Here is a 22,156-nt window from a genome sequence, read left to right as displayed (position 1 = left end):
AGAGTCAAGACCATAAGTAGCACTCATATTTCGAAATTTATCGGTATCCATAAAAGCTTCAATGCATTCATAATCATAATTTATACCGACTCTTTACCTTTGTTGTTCTCCCAATCTTCGGTGTTCTCCTTAATCCGATCAAGAAGGTCCCTTTTAAACTCTTCTTTGTTGCGCGTGAATGATCCGTAACAAGTAGCATCCAAGCAAGGTCTTATCTTGAAAAGAAAGTCTTGCATAGAAATTATCAATGATGATATTACCCGGAAGCTCATGATTGGGGCATTTGAGCATTAAAGACTTCAATCTCTCCCATGCTTGGGCAATACTCTCTCCATCATGAGGCCGAAATTATATATTCGGTTTCGGTCTTTGTGAATTTTACTTGGAGGATAGAATTTAGAATAAAATAGATGCACAATATCCTTCCAATCAAGAGAATGCTCATCCTTCAGCAGTTTATGCCAATGCGCCGCTTTACCGTGACAACGACATAGAGAATAATTTCTTCTTCACTTCATCCATAGAGATACCTGCACACTTGAATAACCCGCATAATTCATGCAAAAACAAGAAATGATCTCCAGGATGCACAGTTCCATCCCCTTCATAGCGGTTATCCATACCACGTTCAATAATTTTCATAGGTATTTTATATGGGATACTTTTAGTAGGTGCATTTAAAATATCACAAGCATCATTAGAGTTATCGCATATGGGAGATAAAGTGTTATCAGAGCAAATTTTCTCACCTAAAGATGGGAAGCTAAAAAGTTCACAAAAACTAGCTTCCCCAAGCTTAGACTTCTCCATAGCATTAGCAGTAATTGCATTCATACTAATAACATCGCTACTAGCATGCAAATGAGGTTCCATTGGTTTTTTAATGTTTGCACCAAACAATTCTAAATCAGGAAAAAGATTAAAAAGCTTACTAAATTTTTTGTTGTTTTCCATTATGCCTAACTAGTGTAAACAAGAAACAAAAAGATGCAATTGCAGGATCTAAAGGAAATAGCTTCGAGCACACACACAACGGCGCCAGAAAAACACTTTACCTGAGAGCGGAGTATGAGAGCCTTTTACCTTTCCTCCCCGGCAACGGCGCCAGAAAAGTGCTTGATGTCTACGGGAGCTTCTATTCTTGTAGACAGTGTTGGGCCTCCAAGAGCAGAGGTTTGTAGAACAAGCAGCAAGTTTCCCTTAAGTGGATCACCCAAGGTTTATCGAACTCAGGGAGGAAGAGGTCAAAGATATCCCTCTCATGCAACCCCGCAACCACAAAGCAAGAAGTCTCTTGTGTCCCCAACACACCTAATAGGTGCACTAGTTCGGCGAAGAGATAGTGAAATACGAGGTGGTATGAATAAGTAGTAGCAACGGCACCGTAAAAGTGCTTTGCCCAGGACAAGAACAAGCAGTAGTAACGCAGCAAGTAGTAACGCAAAGAAACAAGAAACAAGCAGCGATAGCAGTATTTAGGAACAAGGCCTAGGGATTAGACTTTCACTAGTGGACACTCTCAACATTGATCACATAACAGTAATAGATAAATGCATACTCTACACTTTTGTTGGATGATGAACACATTGCGTAGGATTACACGAACCCTCAATGCCGGAGTTAACAAGCTCCACAATAATGCTCATATTTTAGTAACCTTTAGTGTAAGATAGATCAAAAGACTAAACCAAGTACTAACATAGCATGCACACTCGTCACCTTCATGCATATGTAGGAGGGATAGATCACATCAATATTATCATAGCAATAGTTAACTTCGCAATCTACAAGAGATCATGATCATAGCATAAACCAAGTACTATCACGGTGCACACACTGTCGCCTTTACACACGTGCAGGAGGAATAGAACTACTTTAATAACATCACTAGAGTAGCACATAGATGAATTGTGATACAAAACTCATATGAATCTCAATCATGTAAAGCAGCTCATGAGATTATTGTATTGAGGTACATGGGAGAGAGATGAACCACATAGCTACAGCGAAGCCCTCAGCCTCGGGGTGGATTACTCCCTCCTCATCATGGAGGCAGCGATGGCGGTGAAGATGGCGGTGAAGACGGCGGTGGAGACGGCTCCGGGGCAATTCCCCGTCCCGGCAGGGTGCCGGAACGCAGAGTTCTGTCCCCCGAATTGGAGTTTCGCGATGTGGCGGCGCCCCTGGAGTCTTTCTGGAGGTTCGTCTTTTTTTCGATGTTTTTAGGTCACGACGGCTTAAATAGGCGAAGAGTCGGAGTCGGAGGGGCCACGGGCTGCCCAAACCATAGGGGGGCGCCCCGGCCGCGCCGGGTGTGGTTTGGTGGCCCCGTCCCCCTTCTCCGGCAGCTCTCGTGTGTTCGGATGGTTCCGGGAAAAATAGGAACCCGGGCGTTGATTTCGTCCGATTCCGAGAATATTTCGTTACTAGGATTTCTGAAACCAAAAACAGCAGAAAACAGGAACTGGCACTTCGGCATCTTGTTAATAGGTTAGTTCCGGAAAACGCATAAAAATGATATAAAGTGTAAACAAAACATGTTGGTATTGTCATAAAACAAGCATGGAACATCGGAAATTATAGATACGTTGGAGACGTATCAACGGGTTCCTGAAGTGGGTAGTGTTGTTGCTCTATACGGCAAACACGAGGGTGATGGTTAACGGAGTGCCGGGAGAACGCATCTATCATGGGCGTGGCTTGAGACAGGGGGACCCCACATCACCCATGTTGTTTGTGGTGGCTATGGAAATCTTATCGAGAATGGTGATTAAGGCGGTGGAAGTGGAGTTATTTGAGAGTTTGGCATCCATATCTCCCATACAGAGGATTTCTGTTTACGCGGATGAAGTTGTGTTGGTTCTCAAGTCGGAGGAGAAGGAGCTTTGGGCGGTGAAACACATTTTGAGTCTATTCGGAGAGGCCTCGGGGTTGCATGTAAATTTTGGAAAGACTACGGCCACGTTGATACGAGGAACGCCAGCGGAGGAAGAGAGGACTGCGAGGATCCTTGGCTGTGAGCTGGCGGCCTTTCCTATACGATACCTGGGTCTCTAGCTTGCACTTCGGCCCCTCACTAGGGCGGAGTGGCAACCGCTACTAGACCAGGTTATCAAGTGTGTACCGGCCTGGCAGAGAGGGCTTGTCAGTAGAGAAGGGAGGCTGGTTGATACGTCTCCAACGTATCTATAATTTCTTATGTTTCATGCTAGTTTTATGACAATACCTACATGTTTTATTCATACTTTATATCGTTTTGATGCATTTTCCGGTACTAACCTATTAACAAGATGCCGAAGCGCTAGTTCCTGTTTTCTGCTATTTTTGGTTTAAGAAATCCTACACAGGAAATATTCTCGGAATTGGACGAAACAAAAGCCCACGGTCTTATTTTCCACGGAGCCTTCCAGAACACCGAAGAGGAGACAAAGAGGAGCCACGAGGCGGCCACACCCTAGGGGGCGCGACCCCACCCCTAGCCGCGCCGCCATGTGGTGTGGGCCCCTCGGGACTCCACCGACATCGCCCCTTCGCCTACATATTCTCTCCGTCGTGAAAACCCTAAAACATCCAGTCATATTCCACGAAGAGTTCCGTAGCTGCCGCCATCGCGAAGACAAGTTTCGGGGGACAGAATCTCTGTCCCGGCACGCCGCCGGGACGGGGAATTGCCCCCGGAGTCATCTCCATCGACACCACCGCCATCTTCATCGCCGTTGCTGTCTCCCCCGAGGCTGAGGGCTCTACCGGTAGCTATGTGGTTCATCTCTCTCTCCCATGGTGTGATCTTTATGTGATCATGAGCTTTGTATCACTATTAATCTATGTGCTACTCTAGTGATGTTATTAAAGTAGTCTATTCCTCCTCCATGATGTAAAGTTGACAGTGTGTGCATCATGTAGTACTTGGCATAGGTTATGATTGTAATCTCTTGTAGATTATGAAGTTAACTATTACTATGATAGTATTGATGCGATCTATTCCCCCTTTCATAGCTATCGTTGACAGTGTGTATGCTATGTTAGTACTCGGTCTAAATTGCAACGGTCTATTATGCACTCTAGAGGTTACTTTAATATGAATTCCGGATTCACTCTCCACGGTGTGACGGTGACAGTGTGCACATCGTGCGTGATTCCTTCATGAAGTTGTGGAGCTTGTTTACTCCGGCTTGAGGGTGCTCTTGTAGCCCTACACAATGAATGGTGTTTGTTATGCAACAAGAGAGTGTCTGAGAGTATCATTTATTTATTTATTTATGTGATCATTGTTGAGAGTGTCCACTAGTGAAAATATGATCCCTAGGCCTTGTTTCTAAGCATTGAAACACCGTTTCCAACAAGTTCTGTTACATATTCGCTTGCTGCCATTTTTATTTCAGATTGCAATTACTACTAACAATCATCCATATTACTTGTATTTCACTATCTCTTCGCCGAACTAGTGCACCTATACATCTGACAAGTGTATTAGGTGTGTTGGGGACACAAGAGACTTCTTGTATCTTAATTGCAGGGTTGCTTGAGAGGGATATCTTTGACCTCTACCTTCCTGAGTTCGATAAACCTTGGATGATTCACTTAAGGGAAACTTGCTCCTGTTCTACAAACCTCTGCTCTTGGAGGCCCAACACTGTCTACAGGAATAGAAGCGTGCGTAGACATCAAGCTATTTTCTGGCGCCGTTGCCGGGGAGGTAAGGTAAAAGGTATTCACATCCTCCGACTACTAAGCTATTTCCTAGCACCGCTGCCGGTGTGTGAGTGCTCGAAGCTATTTCCTTTAGATCCTCGCAATTATATCTTTTTGTTTCTTGTTTTTATTTTCACTAGTTAGGCTTAATGGAAAACAACAAAAAAATTAGAGATCTTTATGAACTTTATATTGAATTAGGACATGATGTGTTTGAAGAGAGAATTAAAAAACCCATGGAAGTTTGTTTGCAAAATAGTTGTAGCAATGTTATTAGCATGAACTCTTTGAATACTATTATTGCTAATGCTATGGAAGAATTTAAGCTTGGGGAAGCTGGTTGTGATATTTTTAGTCCCCCAAGTTTTGAGGAGAAAATTTTCTTTGATGATACTTTGCCTCCCATTTACGATGATTATAATGATAGTGGTATTTTGGTGCCACCTACTATGGAGGATAAAGTTTATTATGATTATACCATGCCTGCAATTTATGATGATTACAATGATGGTTGTGATAGTTTTACTCCCACTATTACTAATAAAATTGATTATGCTTATGTGGATAGTAATGATACTTTTATGCATGTGAATAAGAATGCTTTATGTGATAGTTATATTGTTGAGTTTGTTCATGATGCTACTGAAAGTTATTATGAGAGAGGAAACATGGTTATATGCATCTTAATAATATTAAGTTTCCCCTCTTCATGTTGAGAATCTTGAAGTTGCGCTTGTGTTGCCTTCCTATGCTTATTGCATTATGTTTACATGACTTGTTTATTTACAAGATTCTTTTTCATAGGAAGTGGGTTAGACTTAAAAGTGTTTCTTATTTGCTTTTGATGCTCTCTTTTGCTTCAACTCTTATTTCTTGCGAGAGCATCATTAAAATTATCGAGCCCATCTTAATGGCTATAAAGAAAACACTTCTTGGGAGATAACCCATATTTTTATTTTGCTACTGTTTTGTTGTGTCTTGGAAGTTGTTACTACTGTAGCAACCTCTCCTTATCTTTATTTTATTGCATTATTGTGCCAAGTAAAGTCTTTGATAGTAAAGTTGATACTAGATTTGGATTTCTGCGCAGAAACAGATTTCTAGCTGTCACGAATTTGAGTAGATATCTCTGTAGGAAACTCACAAAAATCTGCGAAAATTCATGAGTAACCCTCAGATATGTACGCAACTTTCATTCAATTTGAGCTTCTTCATCTGAGCATGTTAACTGCCTCTAAACAATTCGTCTTTACGGACTGTTCTGTTTTGATAGATTTTGCTTTTTATTTCACATTGCCTCTTTTACTGTATTGAGTGGATTTCTTTGCTCCATTAACTTTCAGTAGCCTTGGGTAATGTCGAGAAGTGTTGGGAATGATTGTGTCCTTGCTGAACATGTGAATTTTTGATTATGCACTAACCCTCTAATGAGATTGTTTTGAGTTTGGTGTGGAGGAAGTTTTCAAGGATCAAGAGAGGAGGGTGATATAATGTGATCAAGAAGGGTGAAAAGTCTAAGCTTGGGGATGCCCCCGTGGTTCATCCCTGCATATTTCAAGAAGACTCAAGCATCTAAGCTTGGGGATGCCCAAGGCATCCCCTTCTTCATCAACAACTTATCAGGTCACTTCTAGTGAAACTATATTTTTATTCCGTCACATCTTATGTGCTTTACTTGGAGCATCTGTGTGCTTTTATTTTTGTTTGTGTTTGAATAAATTCGGATCCTAGCAATCCATGTGTGGGAGAGAGACACGCTCCGCTTTTTCATATGAACACTTGTGTTCTTAGTTTTACTTTTAATGTTCATGGCTAAAGTTAAAAGCTGCTGCATTTATTGCTATTTGGTTGGAAATAGAAAATGCTTCATGTGGTAATTGGTATATTGTCTTGAATAATTTTATACTTGGCAATTGTTTTGAGTTCTCAAGTAGATCATGTTTAAGCTCTTGCATCATGTAGTTTAAACCTATTAATGAAGAACTACCATAGAGCTTGTTGAAATTTGGTTTGCATGATTGGTCTCTCTAAAGTCTAGATATTTTCTGGTAAAAGTGTTTGAACAACAAGGAAGACAATGTAGAGTTTTATAATGCTTGCAATATGTTCTTATGTAAGTTTTGTTGTACCGGTTCATACTTGTGTTTGCTTCAAACAACCTTGCTAGCCAAAGCCTTGTACTGAGAGGGAATGCTTCTTGTGCATCCAAAACCTTGAGCCAAAACTTATGCCATTTGTGTCCACCATATCTACCTACTATGTGGTATTTTTCTGCCATTCCAAAGTAAATTGCTTGCGTGCTACCTTTAAAATTTCATTCCTTGTCTTTGCAATACATAGCTCATGGGAAAGTAGCCTAAAAAACTATTGTGGTGATGAATATGTCGCTTATGTATCTTATTTCTTATAAGTTGCTTGTTGAGCGGTAACCATGTTTCTGGGGACGCCATCAACTGTTACACATTTGTTGAATATCATGTGAGTTGCTATGCATGTTCGTCTTGTCTGAAGTAAGGGTGATTTGTCATGATTAAATGGTTTGCGTATGCATATTGTTAGAGAAGAACATTGGGCCGCCAACCAAAGCCATGTATCATGGTGGAAGTTTCAGCTTGGACATTAATCCTCAATCTCTTATGAGAATATTATCTGTTGTTGAATACTTATGCATTAAAGAGGAGTCCATTATCTGTTTTCTATGTTGTCCCGGTATGGATGTCCTCAAGTTGAGATCTATCAAAATTGAGAAATCAAATGCGATCTATCTCCTTGGACCTTCGTACAGGTGGCATAGAGGTACCCCTTTGTGATACTTGGTTGAAACATATGTAATGCAATGATAATCCATGGAAATCCAAGCTAACTAGGACAAGGTGCGGGCACTATTGGTATTCGATGCATGAGGCTTGTAACTTATAGGAGGTTTTATGCATAACACATATGAATTATTACTACCGTTGACAAAATTGTTTCCGTGTTTTCAAAATAAAAAGCTCTAGCACATGAGTAATCCCTGCTTCCCTCTGCGAAGGGCCTTTCTTTTACTTTATGTTGAGTCAGTTTACCTACTTCTTTCCATCTTAGAAGCAAACACTTGTGTCAACTATGTGCATTGATTCTTACATACTTGCTTATTTGCACTCATCATATTACTTTGTATTGACAATTATCCATGAGATATACATGTAGAAAGTTGAAAGCAACTGCTGAAACTTAAATCTTCCTTTGTGTTGCTTCAAAACCTTCTATTAAGAATCTATTGCTTTATGAGTTAACTCTTATGCAAGACTTATTAATGCTTGTCTTGAAAGTACTATTCATGAAAAGTCTTTGCTATATGATTCAGTTGTTTAGTCATCATCTTTACCATTGCTTTGAATCACTTCATTCATCTCATATGCTTTACAATAGTATTGATCAAGATCATGTTGGTAGCATGTCACTTAAGAAATTATCCTTGTTATCGTTTACCTACTCGAGGGCGAGTAGGAACTAAGCTTGGGGATGCTTGATACGTCTCCAACGTATCTATAATTTCTTATGTTTCATGCTAGTTTTATGACAATACCTACATGTTTTATTCACACTTTATATCGTTTTGATGCATTTTCCGGTACTAACCTATTAACAAGATGCCGAAGCGCTAGTTCCTATTTTCTGCTGTTTTTGGTTTCAGAAATCCTACACAGGAAATATTCTCGGAATTGGACGAAACAAAAGCCCATGGTCTTATTTTCCACGGAGCCTTCCAGAACACCGAAGAGGAGGCGAAGAGGAGCCACGAGGCGGCCACACCCTAGGGGGCGCGACCCCACCCCTGGCCGCGCCGCCATGTGGTGTGGGCCCCTCGGGACTCCACCGACATCGCCCCTTCGCCTATATATTCTCTCCGTCGCGAAAACCCTAAAACATCCAATCATATTCCACGAAGAGTTCCGTAGCCGCCGCCATTGCGAAGACAAGTTTCGGGGGGACAGAATCTCTGTCCCGGCACGCCGCCGGGACGGGGAATTGCCCCCGGAGTCATCTCCATCGACACCACCGCCATCTTCATCGCCGTTGCTGTCTCCCATGATGAGGAGGGAGTAGTTCTCCCCCGAGGCTGAGGGCTCTACCGGTAGCTATGTGGTTCATCTCTCTCTCCCATGGTGTGATCTTTATGTTATCATGAGCTTTGTATCACTATTAATCTATGTGCTACTCTAGCGATGTTATTAAAGTAGTCTATTCCTCCTCCATGATGTAAAGTTGACAGTGTGTGCATCATGTAGTACTTGGCGTAGGTTATGATTGTAATCTCTTGTAGATTATGAAGTTAACTATTACTATAATAGTATTGATGCGATTTATTCCCCCTTTCATAGCTATCGTTGACCGTGTGTATGCTATGTTAGTACTCGGTCTAAATTGCAACGGTCTATTATGCACTCTAGAGGTTACTTTAATATGAACTCCAGATTCACTCTCCACGGTGTGACGGTGACAGTGTGCGCATCGTGTGTGATTCCTTTATGAAGTTGTGGAGCTTGTTTACTCCGACTTGAGGGTGCTCTTGTAGCCCTACACAATGAATGGTGTTTGTTATCCAACAAGAGAGTGTTTGAGAGTAGCATTTATTTATTTATTTATGTGATCATTGTTGAGAGTGTCCACTAGTGAAAGTATGATCCCTAGGCCTTGTTTCTAAGCATTGAAACACCGTTTCCAACAAGTTCTGTTACATGTTCGCTTGCTGCCATTTTTATTTCAGATTGCAATTACTACTTACAATCATTCATATTACTTGTATTTCACTATCTTTTCGCTAAACTAGTGCACCTATACATCTGACAAGTGTATTAGGTGTGTTGGGGACACAAGAGACTTCTTGTATCTTAATTGTAGGGTTGCTTGAGAGGAATATCTTTGACCTCTACCTTCCTGAGTTCGATAAACCTTGGGTGATTCACTTAAGGGAAACTTGCTGCTGTTCTACAAATCTCTGCTCTTGGAGGCCCAACACTGTCTACAGGAATAGAAGCGTGCGTAGACATCACTGGTTCTGATAAACTCTGTGTTAACGACTAGAGCGGTTCACCAAATGGTGGTTGCGGAGGCGCCAATGTGGCTGTTGGAGGAGATAAACAAATGGATGAGAGCTTTCTTCTGGGCTGGTAGGGGGGAAGTCCGAGGTGGACAGTGTTTAGTGGCTTGGAGGAGTATCTGGAAGCCCAGGGAGTTTGGAGGGCTGGGAGTTAAGGACCTCAGATTGCAAGGTCTTGCCCTTAGAGTGAGGTGGCACTGGCTGAGACGCACGGATCAGGAGAGGCCGTGGCAAGGTCTTCCGGGGCTGAAGGACCCTGAAGCGGATGGGGTGTTTCAAAGCCTGGCACGCTTTATTGTTGGAGATGGGCGCCTTACCTTCTTTTGGAGGGATAGATGGATCGACGGTTATACTGCGGAGGAGTTGGCCCCGGATGTGTTTGCCATGGTCCCAACTAGGAGAAAGAACACCCGACGGGTGGCGGAGGCGTTGCGGGATGATGATTGGATAGATGCCATACTTGGTGAGATGACGGTGGAGTTATGGATGCAATGCATGAGACTGTGGGAGGCCGTGGAAACGGTGGAGAAAGGCGTCACGAGTCCGGATTGTATTGAGTGGAAGGGTGCGGATTCGGGAAACTACACGGCGAGAGGCACATATAAGATGCTTTGTCTCGGGAGTGTCCGTTGGAGTATGAGTGAGCCGGTATGGGGATCCTTCTCACCCATGAAGTGCAAGATGTTTGCCTGGCTGGCGTTGAAGTATCGGCTTTGGACCTCGGACAGAAGAGCAAGACATGGGCTCCAGGACCATCCTGACGCATGTTACACGTGTCTGCAAGAGGAGGACAACATGGACCACATCCTGGCATGGTGCCCGTATGCAAGACAGGTGTGATGCAGGGTGCTGAAAAGTGCGGACCTGCGGATTGCGGATCCAGGTTTCGCTGGGAACTTACAGCGTTGGTGGACGGAGGCCCGCAAGCGTGTGAGGAAAGTTGATAGGAAGCGCTTCGACTCCATGGTTATTTGCACGGCATGGACGATATGGAAGCAGAGGAACGCGAGGGCTTTTCATAATGTCAGGGAGCAGAGATTAGTGGACCAAATGGTGGTAGAGATCAGACAGGAGTTCCACCTTTGGGAGAGGGCGAAGAGCGGAGGGAGGCTAGATATAGCGAGAGAGTAGGCCTAGGCGGAGGGGGCAGCGTGTGTGTCTTCAGCACTGGTGTGCTATCTTATAAATTGTTATGCTCTTTCTTCTATAAAGATAAGGCATGCTTTACGCGTGCTCTCGAATTTTTTTTTTAGAAATGAAGCCAGAATACCCAAACAGCATTCGAAAGGAGTCAGAATGACTCTTCAGCAAATATTACAATTTTTTTTGAAAGAAACGTGTGCTTTATTAATCACATAACCGTAGGGTCGTTTGGATTATAGCTCGGTACTGCCCAGCGAAAATTTCGGCGTTGACCATGCGCGTGGGTGCTCCTTTGGTTGGATGTCAAATTTTTAGATCCATGCCAAAATTTTGGTTACGCCTTCAATTTTTTCGCCAACTGCTGGGCGGGAAAAATCTGCGCCAAATAATTGGCGTGTCATGTTTTGGTCGGGCTGGCGAGACCGCCAACCAAACAGTCCCGTAATGTCATTACAAATGATCTCATGGAGACACTCCGGAGTCATGACACACATCTAGAAGAAAATTCACATAAATGAGCCAACGAAGTGAGCAGCAACATTTGCTCCTCTATAAATATGTTTGAACGATTTTATCGGCTTCTTGATGTCTTCAATGAATGGGTCATTAATAGAACGATCAGTAGTTGAAGAGTTGACACGCTGAACAACTGAGAGGCAGTCTGATTGAACAAAAACTTTCTCAAAACCATCAGATTTAGCAAAGCATATGGCCTGCCTATCCGCCATAGCCTCAGCTAGCTCCGACGATGTGATCCCCTCAAAGTGTTCCCTACACGTAGCGAAACATGCACTATTATGGTCTCCCACTATCCATCCGATTTGAAGCGAAGAAGATTGATGCATCAACATTAACAGAAACAGTGCCAACCAGCGACGGTGACCATTTTGTTGAGGATATCTTGGTCTCACACCTTTGATCAGTACATGTCTTGTATAGATGCTGAAGAATATTACAAATTTTATGACAGTTAAAAATGCAGAGACATCGATCAAGCTAGGAGGGAGGCAGAACCTACTCAAGCGTCAAGCCTGAACTAGGTAGTGTTGGCGATCAAGAACCATCGACGCTCCTCATCAGACTTCAGACCAGCCAACAAGTCCACAGTAAATCGTCCCTCTTGATGTTCAGAAAACACAGGCTTATGTTCATCAACCGAGAGTGCGATTTCTTGACATGCGGGACCCCTGATCCTGCATCGTAAACGACTCGATCGGAGAGCGTTGAACGAGATGCCGCGATTGAGAAAAAAAACAATGCAAGAGAGGCTGGCCCTACATCCCTGGACCGTGCGGATTTGCGTTGACTCTGCCGGCGCACCCGAGAATTCATCATGCACCACATCCCGGGCCACCATACGCGACGTTTTTGACGTTTTCGTCGGGCTAGGTGGCCTCAAAAACGAGAAAAAAAAGTTTTGACATGCACCACGGAGAGATCAAAAATCGTCGACCATGGTGCATCAGCAACCACGGCGCGACTTCAACTTCGTCGGCTATGACAACTTTTCTTGTAGTGATATCGTCTTCTTGCCTTATTCATCAAGAACTCTTATTCGGGTGAGTCTCCTTCACTGGAATCGAAGTGTAGGCCCACCTTAGTTGTTGGGAAATCTTCATGGGCCCCTATTTGGGCCGGAGGAGGTAGTCTAATGTTGGTTACCCGAAGAGTAATACCCACATCAGTAGCCCCCGATTGACTGGCCGAAGTAAAGCTTCGGGTAGGGACTATAATTGCCTTCATCCAAATGTCCATAGTTGTTGAAAAGACTTGATCCTTCTTCATCATTTTGGAGTTGAAACTGCTTGATTATCGGGTGCACGTCCAGCGCTTCCGATGGGAGTAGCCCCCCGGAGTCTAGGGACGGATGCTTGCAACCGTGCGTAGACTCAACTTATATTACTCGAAGATTCTAATGAAGATGATTTCTGAATTGCCTTCATCATCCGATATCTTTTTATATATCGGGTCTTCTAAAACTTTCGGTGAAGCCATTTAATATGATAGTACATAAGGGCTAGAAGTAATGTGCCCAGTCTTACTCAATAAATCGATGTTGGTTAACTGTCGATGACAAAACAACGTTACTTTACTCAAGATCAAGTCCTCGGGCTCAATCCTGGATCTCCTGAAACCTTCGAGTTCGTTTTCCTTCATCTTCAGTAGTTTTTATCGGGTGCGCTTCATGCGCTCCAGATGGGAGTAGCCCCCCGAGTCTACTTGCCGTCGCGCGGCCTACCACTACGGCATCGGTTACTCGCAGTCGCGCGACCTACTACTGGCTGCCGGAGGGCCCGACGCCGTCGTCGAAGCGCGAGCGCTTCGCACACTCCGCACGCTGCGCACGCCGCATATTTGTCACCTCGTCCCGCCTGCGGCGTTCGAGGGCCTCCGCCAGGGAGGAGTCCCACAGGATTGTCCTGGCCATAGAGTTGGCCTCCGCCGTCGCCGCCTGGGCCGCCGTCGCCTCCGCCGCCGCCGCCTCGTTTGCCTGGGCCGCCGCCTGCAACCCCGCCATCTGGACGTGGAAGCGGGCCCTGTCCCTAGCCGCCTCCGCCACCGCTTCGCCCCTGGCGGCGATGGCGCCCGCCAGCTCCCGGTTCTCCTGCTCGACCCGCGTGGGAGAAGGGCCCCTCCGTTGGAGCGAGTCTAGGTCGGAGCACATGTACCCGGCGAGCCATGGCGATCGCATAGATGTGGGCTTCCTCCTCCGCCAACCAAGCCTGACGGCGCAGGGCATCCCCAGCCAGGGTCTCGAAGGACGCGAGCAGAACGAACTGGTCGCCGGCGCACTCGAAGCGGCCGGGTACGGGGGCGTCGTCGTCGGCGATGTCGTGGATGACGGCGTCCGCTGGTCAGGCCGCAGGAGGGGCCGCCCGCGCCTCCGCGAGCGCCCTGGCGTCGGCGAGCTCGGCTCTGGCGTGGGCGATCTTCGCCCTGGTCGCCGCGAGGCGCCCTTCCGCGCGCTCTGCCGCCTCCGCAACCTACGTCTCCGCCGCAGCCTCCAGGTCCAGCTGCTCGGTCTGAGCGCCGACGACGACTAGCTCCTCGTCCTCCTCCGGGTGGACGTGGGGCACATCTGAACTACATGTTCCCAACTAAGGTTGCATTCGGCCATGGATGGATGCTAGGGTTTAGCTTGAGGTGTGCCCGTCACCCCCGTCGGTGTCCAGCATATATAGCCACGGCGGGGGTGGGAAACGGCGTTGCCGCGCAGGTCGTTTCCCGCGAAACTTGCCAATTTATTGGGCACGCGCAGGAACGGTTAATCGCCGACGGTAGTCCTCGACGGGACGTAAAACGCCATTAACGACCTTGACGCTGTCTCCGCTAAAAAATACGTCCGCACCGTTGGAGGTACCCGGCGCAAACGGTGGCCCTGGGCTAAATAGCGTCCGCGGGCCGACACAAACGGACACAGTCGGACATTTCGGACGTCCGAAATGCGTCGGCCAGTTGAAGATGTCCTAAGGACACGATGCACTTTTTTTCTATTCACGAAGCCCGGTAGAGGGCTAGCATGCGGCGCTTACCGGTAGATTTTCCCTATATTTATTTATACTATCGTATTACATTATTTATTTTATGCGTGATTTGTTAAACTTGCTTTAACATCATTCTTGAATCTTGATTCTATGATTTGCTGACCTAAATATATCTAATTAATTTTCTTTCCACCCCGATTCGCCCTATTTCCGTTCCGAACCCACATTCCCGAATTCGAATTTGCAACTGGTCAGTATTTGACCTGTTCCGAATCTGTTGAGAAAACATGGTACATGATATGGTAAAGGTCGATCCGATCCAATCCATTTACACCCCACAACCACTAGAAAGTTATTCAACAATAAATTACTGATCTCGAAGTTTTGTGTTGGACACATCCTTTTTTTTACTACTACTATTATATCAATTTCCATACCTCTGTTGAATGGATAAAAACGTTGGAAGATATCAATTTGACAGTTTCTCATGATCTCATGTGGCCCTTGGTTTGGGCCTCTCAATTAATTCGATAGCGCCAACATAGCCCAGAGATGTTGCTCGGCGCTCCTTTCCGCTTCTAGCTCCGTCGAAAATATCTGGGGCCATGGCATATGCACCACACAGGTGTCCAGCGGCCACGGCACGTCGGCACCCACCACCGCTTGAGCGGCTGTGTATAAAGGACGGCGAGGAAAAGCAGAGAGCCGAGCAATGGTGAGCGCTTTGGGGAGAGCTACTGGTCTCATATCGTCCATGAGGGAAAGCGGAGAGGGAGACACACATCGTCCATGAGATGAGGGTAAGCGGAGAGGAGCGCAGAGCGAGCGGCAGATCATCATCCATTATTTGCCGGCTGAAATCTGAGCATTGCACACCGGGCGCACCCGCCGGGCAGCAGCCAGCCAGCACGGCTCCGCTGCACGTTCAAGCGCCACCGTATGGACGGATGGTCTCGGCGCGCGTGGGTGCCTGCCGGCGGGAGCGACGGGAGGCGCGGGCGCCATTGCAGCGAGATTGCGTGCGGCGGCGACGCGCGGTGCCGCTCGTCGGCGCGCGCAAGAGAGCCGAGCCGAGCCCGCGTGCGCACGCGCGTGGCCTTGGCATGGCAGCCCTGTCAGGAAAAGAAGAATGGCCGTACGGGCCGCCGTCTCTCGCAAATTTTGGGCCGGCGGCTCGGACCTGGCCCAGGCTTCCCCGGCGCACGTTCTCCGTGGTCTCTCTGCCATGCCTCCGGTGCTGCAACAAACGGACAAAGCTCACCGCACAAATCTTGCTCCGCAGCGAAAAGTTCGCCCATGCCGCATAAACAACTCCACGCTCGGTGTCGAGCTCAGGCAGCGCCACACGGCGAGACTGCCGACCTCCCCGAAAATATCCCCTCCATCCTCAGCTCAGGCAGCGCCACCGCCGACCTCCCCGAAAATATCCGACGAGACCACGGCCACTGTGCGCAGGGGCCACGCGGCCAGCCAACTTGGCGCGCTTTCCGCTCGCCGTCGGCGGTCAATGGAGCCCGCCGCCCACTGGTTGGCGGAAAGCGACAAAGCCCCGCAGCAATAAGATAATCGGCAATTTGTGCGACGCTTCCAGAACCCTCCTCCCGCTCCGGGCCTTCCAGAACCATCGCCCGCCACGTCACCGCAAATAAGATAAGCCGATTCTTCCAATCCTTCCATCGCCGAACCGTCTGGAAACTTCGGAATCGGAAGCCGGAATCAGAGAGGGCGAGCTGTATAAATGGGCGACGACCCCGTGCTGGCCCCGACGAGCTTTTGCCCGCCTCAAGTACGAAAACAGTACAGAGCGAAAGGACAGGGCTCACTGTACTTTCTCCCTGCCTTTTCTCTCCGCCTGATCCATGGTCTGCTCCTGTAAGCCTTTCCTGTTCAATCACTCTCTCTACCTTTTCTCTCTGATGATTTCCTAAATTGGCCCAGCAGCATTGCCAATTCGCCAATTCGAACAAGTTCGCTTTTGCTACTGCTCCATTTCTTCAGAGAACCGTCTTTTCCCCTTCGTCCTTGTTTGCCTCTGCTTGCTATTTGATTCAGAAAAGATCATTTACGGGATTTGATTAGCTGGAGGGCGAGTTTTGTTTAGCGAACATTGCCCTCCACTAATTCGCCAGGTTCTTGATTCTTTCTCGACCCCAATTTTCCCCTGGTCTGAATAGCAGCGACCTGCAGTCCCTAATCCCCAATCTCCCGTTACTACATTGTCTCTGTCTTTCTCTTTGTTTCATCATGGATCCGTTCAAGTTCAACGGCATTGTGAAAGAGGAGGAATTCGAGTACTTCACCGGCGCCGCAGCGGATGGCTATGCGCCGTCCACTTGGGCCGCCGCGGATGGCTCTTCCCCGTCCTCGTGGGATGGCGCCGCAGGTGCCATGGTGGAGCTGCCACGGCCGATGGACGGGCTCGGCGAGGCCGGCCCGACGCCGTTCCTGAACAAGACGTACGAGGTGGTAGACGACCACAGCACGGACACAATAATCTCGTGGGGCGTCGCCGGGAACAGCTTCGTGGTCTGGGACGCGCAGGCCTTCTCCACCGTGCTCCTGCCGCGCTACTTCAAGCACAGCAACTTCTCCAGCTTCGTCCGCCAGCTCAACACCTATGTAGGCGTAACCACGTCTGATTCGTAGCAAAATGCGAGCTGAACCTGATGTGCTACTCTTGCATCATTGCAGGGGTTCAGGAAGGTTGATCCAGACAGGTGGGAGTTCGCGGCGGAGGGGTTCCTGCGGGGCCAGAAGGAGCTGCTGAAGACCATCAGGCGGCGGCGGCCGCAGTCGAGCGCGCCGCCCGCGCTGCTGCAGCAGCGAGAGCAAGGGGCGGGGCCGTGCCTGGAGGTGGGGCAGTTCGGGCACGAGGGCGAGGTGCACTGCCTGCTGCGCGACAAGGGCATCCTGATCGCGGAGGTGGTGAAGCTGCGGCAGGAGCAGCAGGCGACGCGGGAGCTGATGGAGGCCATGGAGGCGCGCATCGCCTCCACGGAGCAGAAACAGCAGCAGATGACGGTGTTCCTGGCCCGCGCGATGAAGAGCCCGAGCTTCCTCCAGATGCTCGTTGACCGGCAGGACCGGCAGGCGCGGCGCAGGGAGCTCCAGGACGCGCTCTCCAAGAAGCGCCGCCGCCCTCCAATCGAGTATCTCCCGCCACGCAACAGCGCCAGCTACAGCCCCGCGGCGATGCACGGCTACAGCCCCGGGCTCGCTGACGGCGCGGTCAGAGCGGACGGAGGCGAGAGAGGGCGTGCAAACGGCGGCGGCGGCGAAGACACGGAGCGCTTCTGGATGGAGCTGCTGAGCCTGGGCCTGGAGGAGAAGCAGAGAGAGACTGGGGGCGGAGGAAGCGCCGAGGTGGACGACGACGTGGACGATGAGGTGGACGTGCTGATGCAGAGCCTGTACCACCTCGACCCGAACCGGCCCCACAACCACGAGTAAGGGGAGAAGGTTCCAGAAGCTTAAGCTTGGAGAAGGTAGGGTAGGCGGAGGAGCATGAACCAACTCAACCCAAACCGGCCTCACAAACCGGAGTGAAAGGAGAAGGTTCGAGAAGTTTCGAATTGGAGAAGGTAGGGTAGGAGCCGGAGCAAGAACCGCTGGTACTGGTAGTGCTCCATTCCATGTGTTGGTTTCCTTTGTTCTTTTACTAGTAGTAGCACCTGACATCTTGTCGGGGCCCGCGGGCCTGCATGCGCAAGTTGCCCAAAGAAGAAAGGGGCATGCCGCTCTGGGCAGGCGTGGTGGAATAATTTTTCGAGATGCTTACTGAATTTAGTAGTCCCAGTGGACGTAGTAGATCCTGATTCCTGACGAGGCAATGATGAAGCTGCGGAATGGTGACGCAAAGGTGCTTCACTCCTGCAAATGGGCGATCGTCTTCTTCCTCGCTTACTTAGCTCCTCTGAACTCAGAACGATACCCCGGGAGCTTCCAGTCCTCCTGTTCGTCCTCCTCTATCCTCTGTCATTTTAGTCCGAGCTGCCTACACCGGTGAGGTCGTAGAGCTACTGCCCGTTGCATATTGCACCTCTCATGTTGGAGGATGCGAGTTGTTCTATGTTTATACAAGTCCGTCTACATCGATCCAGGTAAATATTGAAAAGTATAACATCTGTTTAGTGCAAGTTGCAGCCCTGATATGTGGGGAACCAATATTATATCCCTTTGTTGAGGAAAAAGGTTCACTCCAATGGTGCCTTCTCCATCGCCATTAATTGCATTTGCATCTCATTAGCTCAGAGCAGGCGTTTTGGCTCGTAGATGTAGATATACCTATTAAGAAAAGTAAAATTTAAATTTATTTTAAAATATTAGAAAATTTTGAATAAAATTCATCATATGCATCCGAACATCCTATGTTACCTGATGGAAGTTTTGAGAGAAAAAATATTTAATGTGGCTTATGTAAAAAAATGTCTCTAAAAAACTTTTATTAGGGCATAAAAATTGTCTTTTTTTGCACAAGCCATAGAAATTAATATTTTTCGCGACACTTTGTGTAACAGGCATAGAATATGTATTTATAGTAATATGTGCATCTACACGTATAAGCTAAAATGGACTTCCGTCTATATTGGATTGTTGTCTAGAATATGATAATTTTATGCAATAAGATATGTCTTTGTATTTTTGTTGTAACTAGGTTTTGGCACATGGGAGCATGTGCTCTCTCTATTTTGAGAAGAAATGCATGCTACACATTTTTTAAATTTTAACGAAAAATTGCATGTACATCTTCACGTGATAGTATGATACATGCTTACAAAATCTAATCGTTTCATGAAAATTCGAATTTGCATGTGAGGTGTATAAAAAATACAAATCTCAATACTAAAGATAAAGCTTTTTCAAAAGATAAAATTTCTCTTTTTTACATAGACTAATAAATATTGGTTCCTCACGAAACTTGACGAACACGTATATATTCTGGAGATGTACATGTACAATTTTATGTCAAATTTGAAATATAATTTTTGGTAGAGGAAGCATATGCACCTAAGAGCCGAACTGAATTTTCACAACTAAGGCTCCTTTTGATTCACATAATAGACCCTATTTTCAAAAAAAAAAAACAAATATATACATCTATCTATCTATCTAGTATCTATTATATATGAAAAGCATAATACGGGGACTAAAATAGAGTCACCACACATGCTTTCACGTAAACTAAATATGTTTTAACCATTAGCTACTAATTTTGACGGTTGAGATTTAAAAGTTAATACGTAAAAAATATTTCACCTAACAGGTACAAAATAACTCCATGTCCGTATATGCTCATGGGACATAAGGGAGTTGCAATGGCAACCTCAACAGGAAAACAAGCAAGCTCAACACGTTAGTCCAATGCTCCAATGTCAACCTTTATGGGTGGACAGGAGCCTAGTCTTGTAATGTTCTTTTGAAGAAATATTTTCACGTGGGAAGTCTTGCCCCCGGTGAAAGTTTAAAAAAATGCTAAACGCATTTTAACAATTTGTTTGGACTAACGTGGCAAGGTATTTCTGGGCTGTGAAGAGTCCCCTGCCAATTACCATATATATATACGGATCTATGCCATATGTGGTATGCAAGTCTTCTACAAATGATTAATAGTGAATTACCTTTTCATACTTGAATATACACATGTAGCTTGAGCTCTTGGGATAGGTAGGGTTCCTGTAGGGTTTATGACCATTACCAAGGTGTAATGATCACAACACTTGTCTCTCTTGAATCCCTAATAAAATAGGTTCTCACTTGCCATCAAAGGTTGACTAAGTCAAGTAGGGTTTAGTACTTGACTTGTACTTCTTATAGCATTATTTAATATCAATGACTTATCTCTCTAGGATAGGATTTGAATATTAACCTAGAGTTCTACTCAATGGATAGTGTAAACATATATAAATAATCCTCTCCTTTCTCGGAGGCTAAATAAGAATACGTTAGTATGAACAAGATTGAATAGTTAAGGGTTGATGAAGAATGAATATGAATGTCCTTGACATGGATTCAAGTATTGTAGTTGAAAAGATATACCATGAATCGTGGTAGAAACATTATTTAGTAAAAGACATGGAAAAGATAAGTAAAGAATAGTTTCTTAATTAATTGGGTTCTTTGATTTATAGTTGAATAATTATTCATGTGTTGTTGTAAGGAATGTCATATTGAGATCCTTTATAAGATCTTGTAGTTGATCCATACTTAAGGTGTTGTTTGTTGTAAAGCTAATTCCATTTGATCTAGCCCATAGATCAAATCATCTCTACCCAAAACAGAGTTTTAGCAAAGATCATAGTGAAGTTTATAGCGCTTGACTTGATGATCTACTTCAATTCCAGCAAGTCAAGTGAAACTTCAGTTACTGTGGTAAGTTTTATTTGAAAGCACGAAAATTCCCCGGATTTTCTATGCATGAATGCAATGCACACTTTGTTGTTCTCTCATTTTGTAGCCTCTAAACCTGAGATATTATAATGGCTGGGCTGAGCTGGTGCGGTGCTAGTGCTAGGCTGTTCCTTGGGCTGTTGGTTGGCCTGCTGGATGGATTCCATCTCTCTCTCTCTCTCTCTCTCTCTCTCTCTCTCTCTCTCTCTCTCTCTCTCTCTCTCTCTCTCTCTCTCTCTCTCTCTTTCTTATTTATTATTCTTTTATATTTTATATTTTTATTTCTTAATTAAATTCAAATCCGTTTTGGAGTATTTAGAATGTGTGAAACTTCTGGATTTGTACCAAAAATTTTACTTGAACTGTTGTGGCATACCAAGAAATTTATAGGTGTATTGTCATATTTGTGGATAAGAGGTTCTTAGGACTTAATATAGGGATGCTAAAAGATATTATTTTCATTCAATTTATTTTAGGGTTCACAATATTTTCTAAGTACTTGTATGATTACCTAGTGATATGTAAGATTTATTATGTATTTATTTGCAAATAACTAATTGCCAAAAGTTAAACTTATTACTTGGTTTCTTATTGGAGAATGTGACCTCATGGACATTATTTCATGTGCCTAATTATTTCTAAGGATTTCAAAACTATTTTAGGTTATTCCAAATTCATTAATATTACTTTCTTAAAATGGAAGCTTTGTTGGTTTGATATTATTAATTTGTTCACTTGGTTCATGGACTTGTCCTTAATTTCAAAGACAAGTGATTGAGCATACCATTCAGATTTGATTAAAGGGTTTATTACTAATGGTTTTCTTATGTTTAGAAATTGAAGCATACATGAAATAAAGATGTGATCTAGGGTTTATAAGTATTAAAGGACATGTCATTAACTAGAGATGTTAATGATAGACTAGGGTTTGTTCTTCCTCACCATGGATGGGATGATTACTTCAAAATATGCTTATGGTTGATATAGATGTTTAGGTAGGTGATACTGTTATCATCAGAATTTAGCCAGAGCAGGAGATGGGCCGTGATCGAAGATGGGCTTAGAGGACATGCATATAAAGTGTCTTTGAATCGGCCTTGTGCGAGAGTTTGGGCTAGATTGCCCGTGTATCTGTATATTATGGTAGATTACGTTTTATGTTTAGAATTAAGAGATAGAGTTTAGTCGTACACATCTAGGTTTATTCCCAAGATAGAAAGTCTACGGACTATAAATATGTACCTAGGGTTATTGAGAAAGGACGATCACGTTCACAACAAACCAATCTAGGCGCATCACCACCCCTTGTTTCGAGGGTTTCTTCCGGGTAAGCAACATGCTGCCTAGATCGCATCTCGCGATCTAG

General features: G+C 45.5%; 1 protein-coding gene across 1 annotated transcript; it reads left to right on the top strand.

Moving 5' to 3' along the window:
- The first annotated feature begins 16,067 nt into the window (after positions 1-16,067).
- LOC124704323 (heat stress transcription factor A-2a-like) lies at positions 16,068-18,605 on the top strand. The gene is made up of 2 exons (XM_047236574.1): positions 16,068-17,022; positions 17,095-18,605. Exons 1-2 carry the CDS (start codon positions 16,648-16,650, stop codon positions 17,851-17,853), a joined length of 1,134 nt encoding a protein of 377 aa, XP_047092530.1. The 5' UTR covers positions 16,068-16,647; the 3' UTR covers positions 17,854-18,605.
- The last annotated feature ends 3,551 nt before the right edge of the window (positions 18,606-22,156 follow it).

The sequence above is a fragment of the Lolium rigidum genome, chromosome 3 (genome assembly GCF_022539505.1).
Source record: "Lolium rigidum isolate FL_2022 chromosome 3, APGP_CSIRO_Lrig_0.1, whole genome shotgun sequence".
Taxonomy (NCBI): Eukaryota; Viridiplantae; Streptophyta; class Magnoliopsida; order Poales; family Poaceae; genus Lolium; species Lolium rigidum.
The sequence above is the reverse complement of the archived record's forward strand: the minus strand, read 5'-3'. Positions and strand labels throughout refer to the sequence as shown.

Bases quoted from the DNA above. Each gene is read 5' to 3' on its own strand.
- LOC124704323 (XM_047236574.1), top strand. From the start codon at position 16,648: ATGGATCCGTTCAAGTTCAACGGCATTGTGAAAGAGGAGGAATTCGAG. The intron at 17,023-17,094 runs GTAGGCGTAACC...GCATCATTGCAG, and splicing joins TCCGCCAGCTCAACACCTAT to GGGTTCAGGAAGGTTGATCC.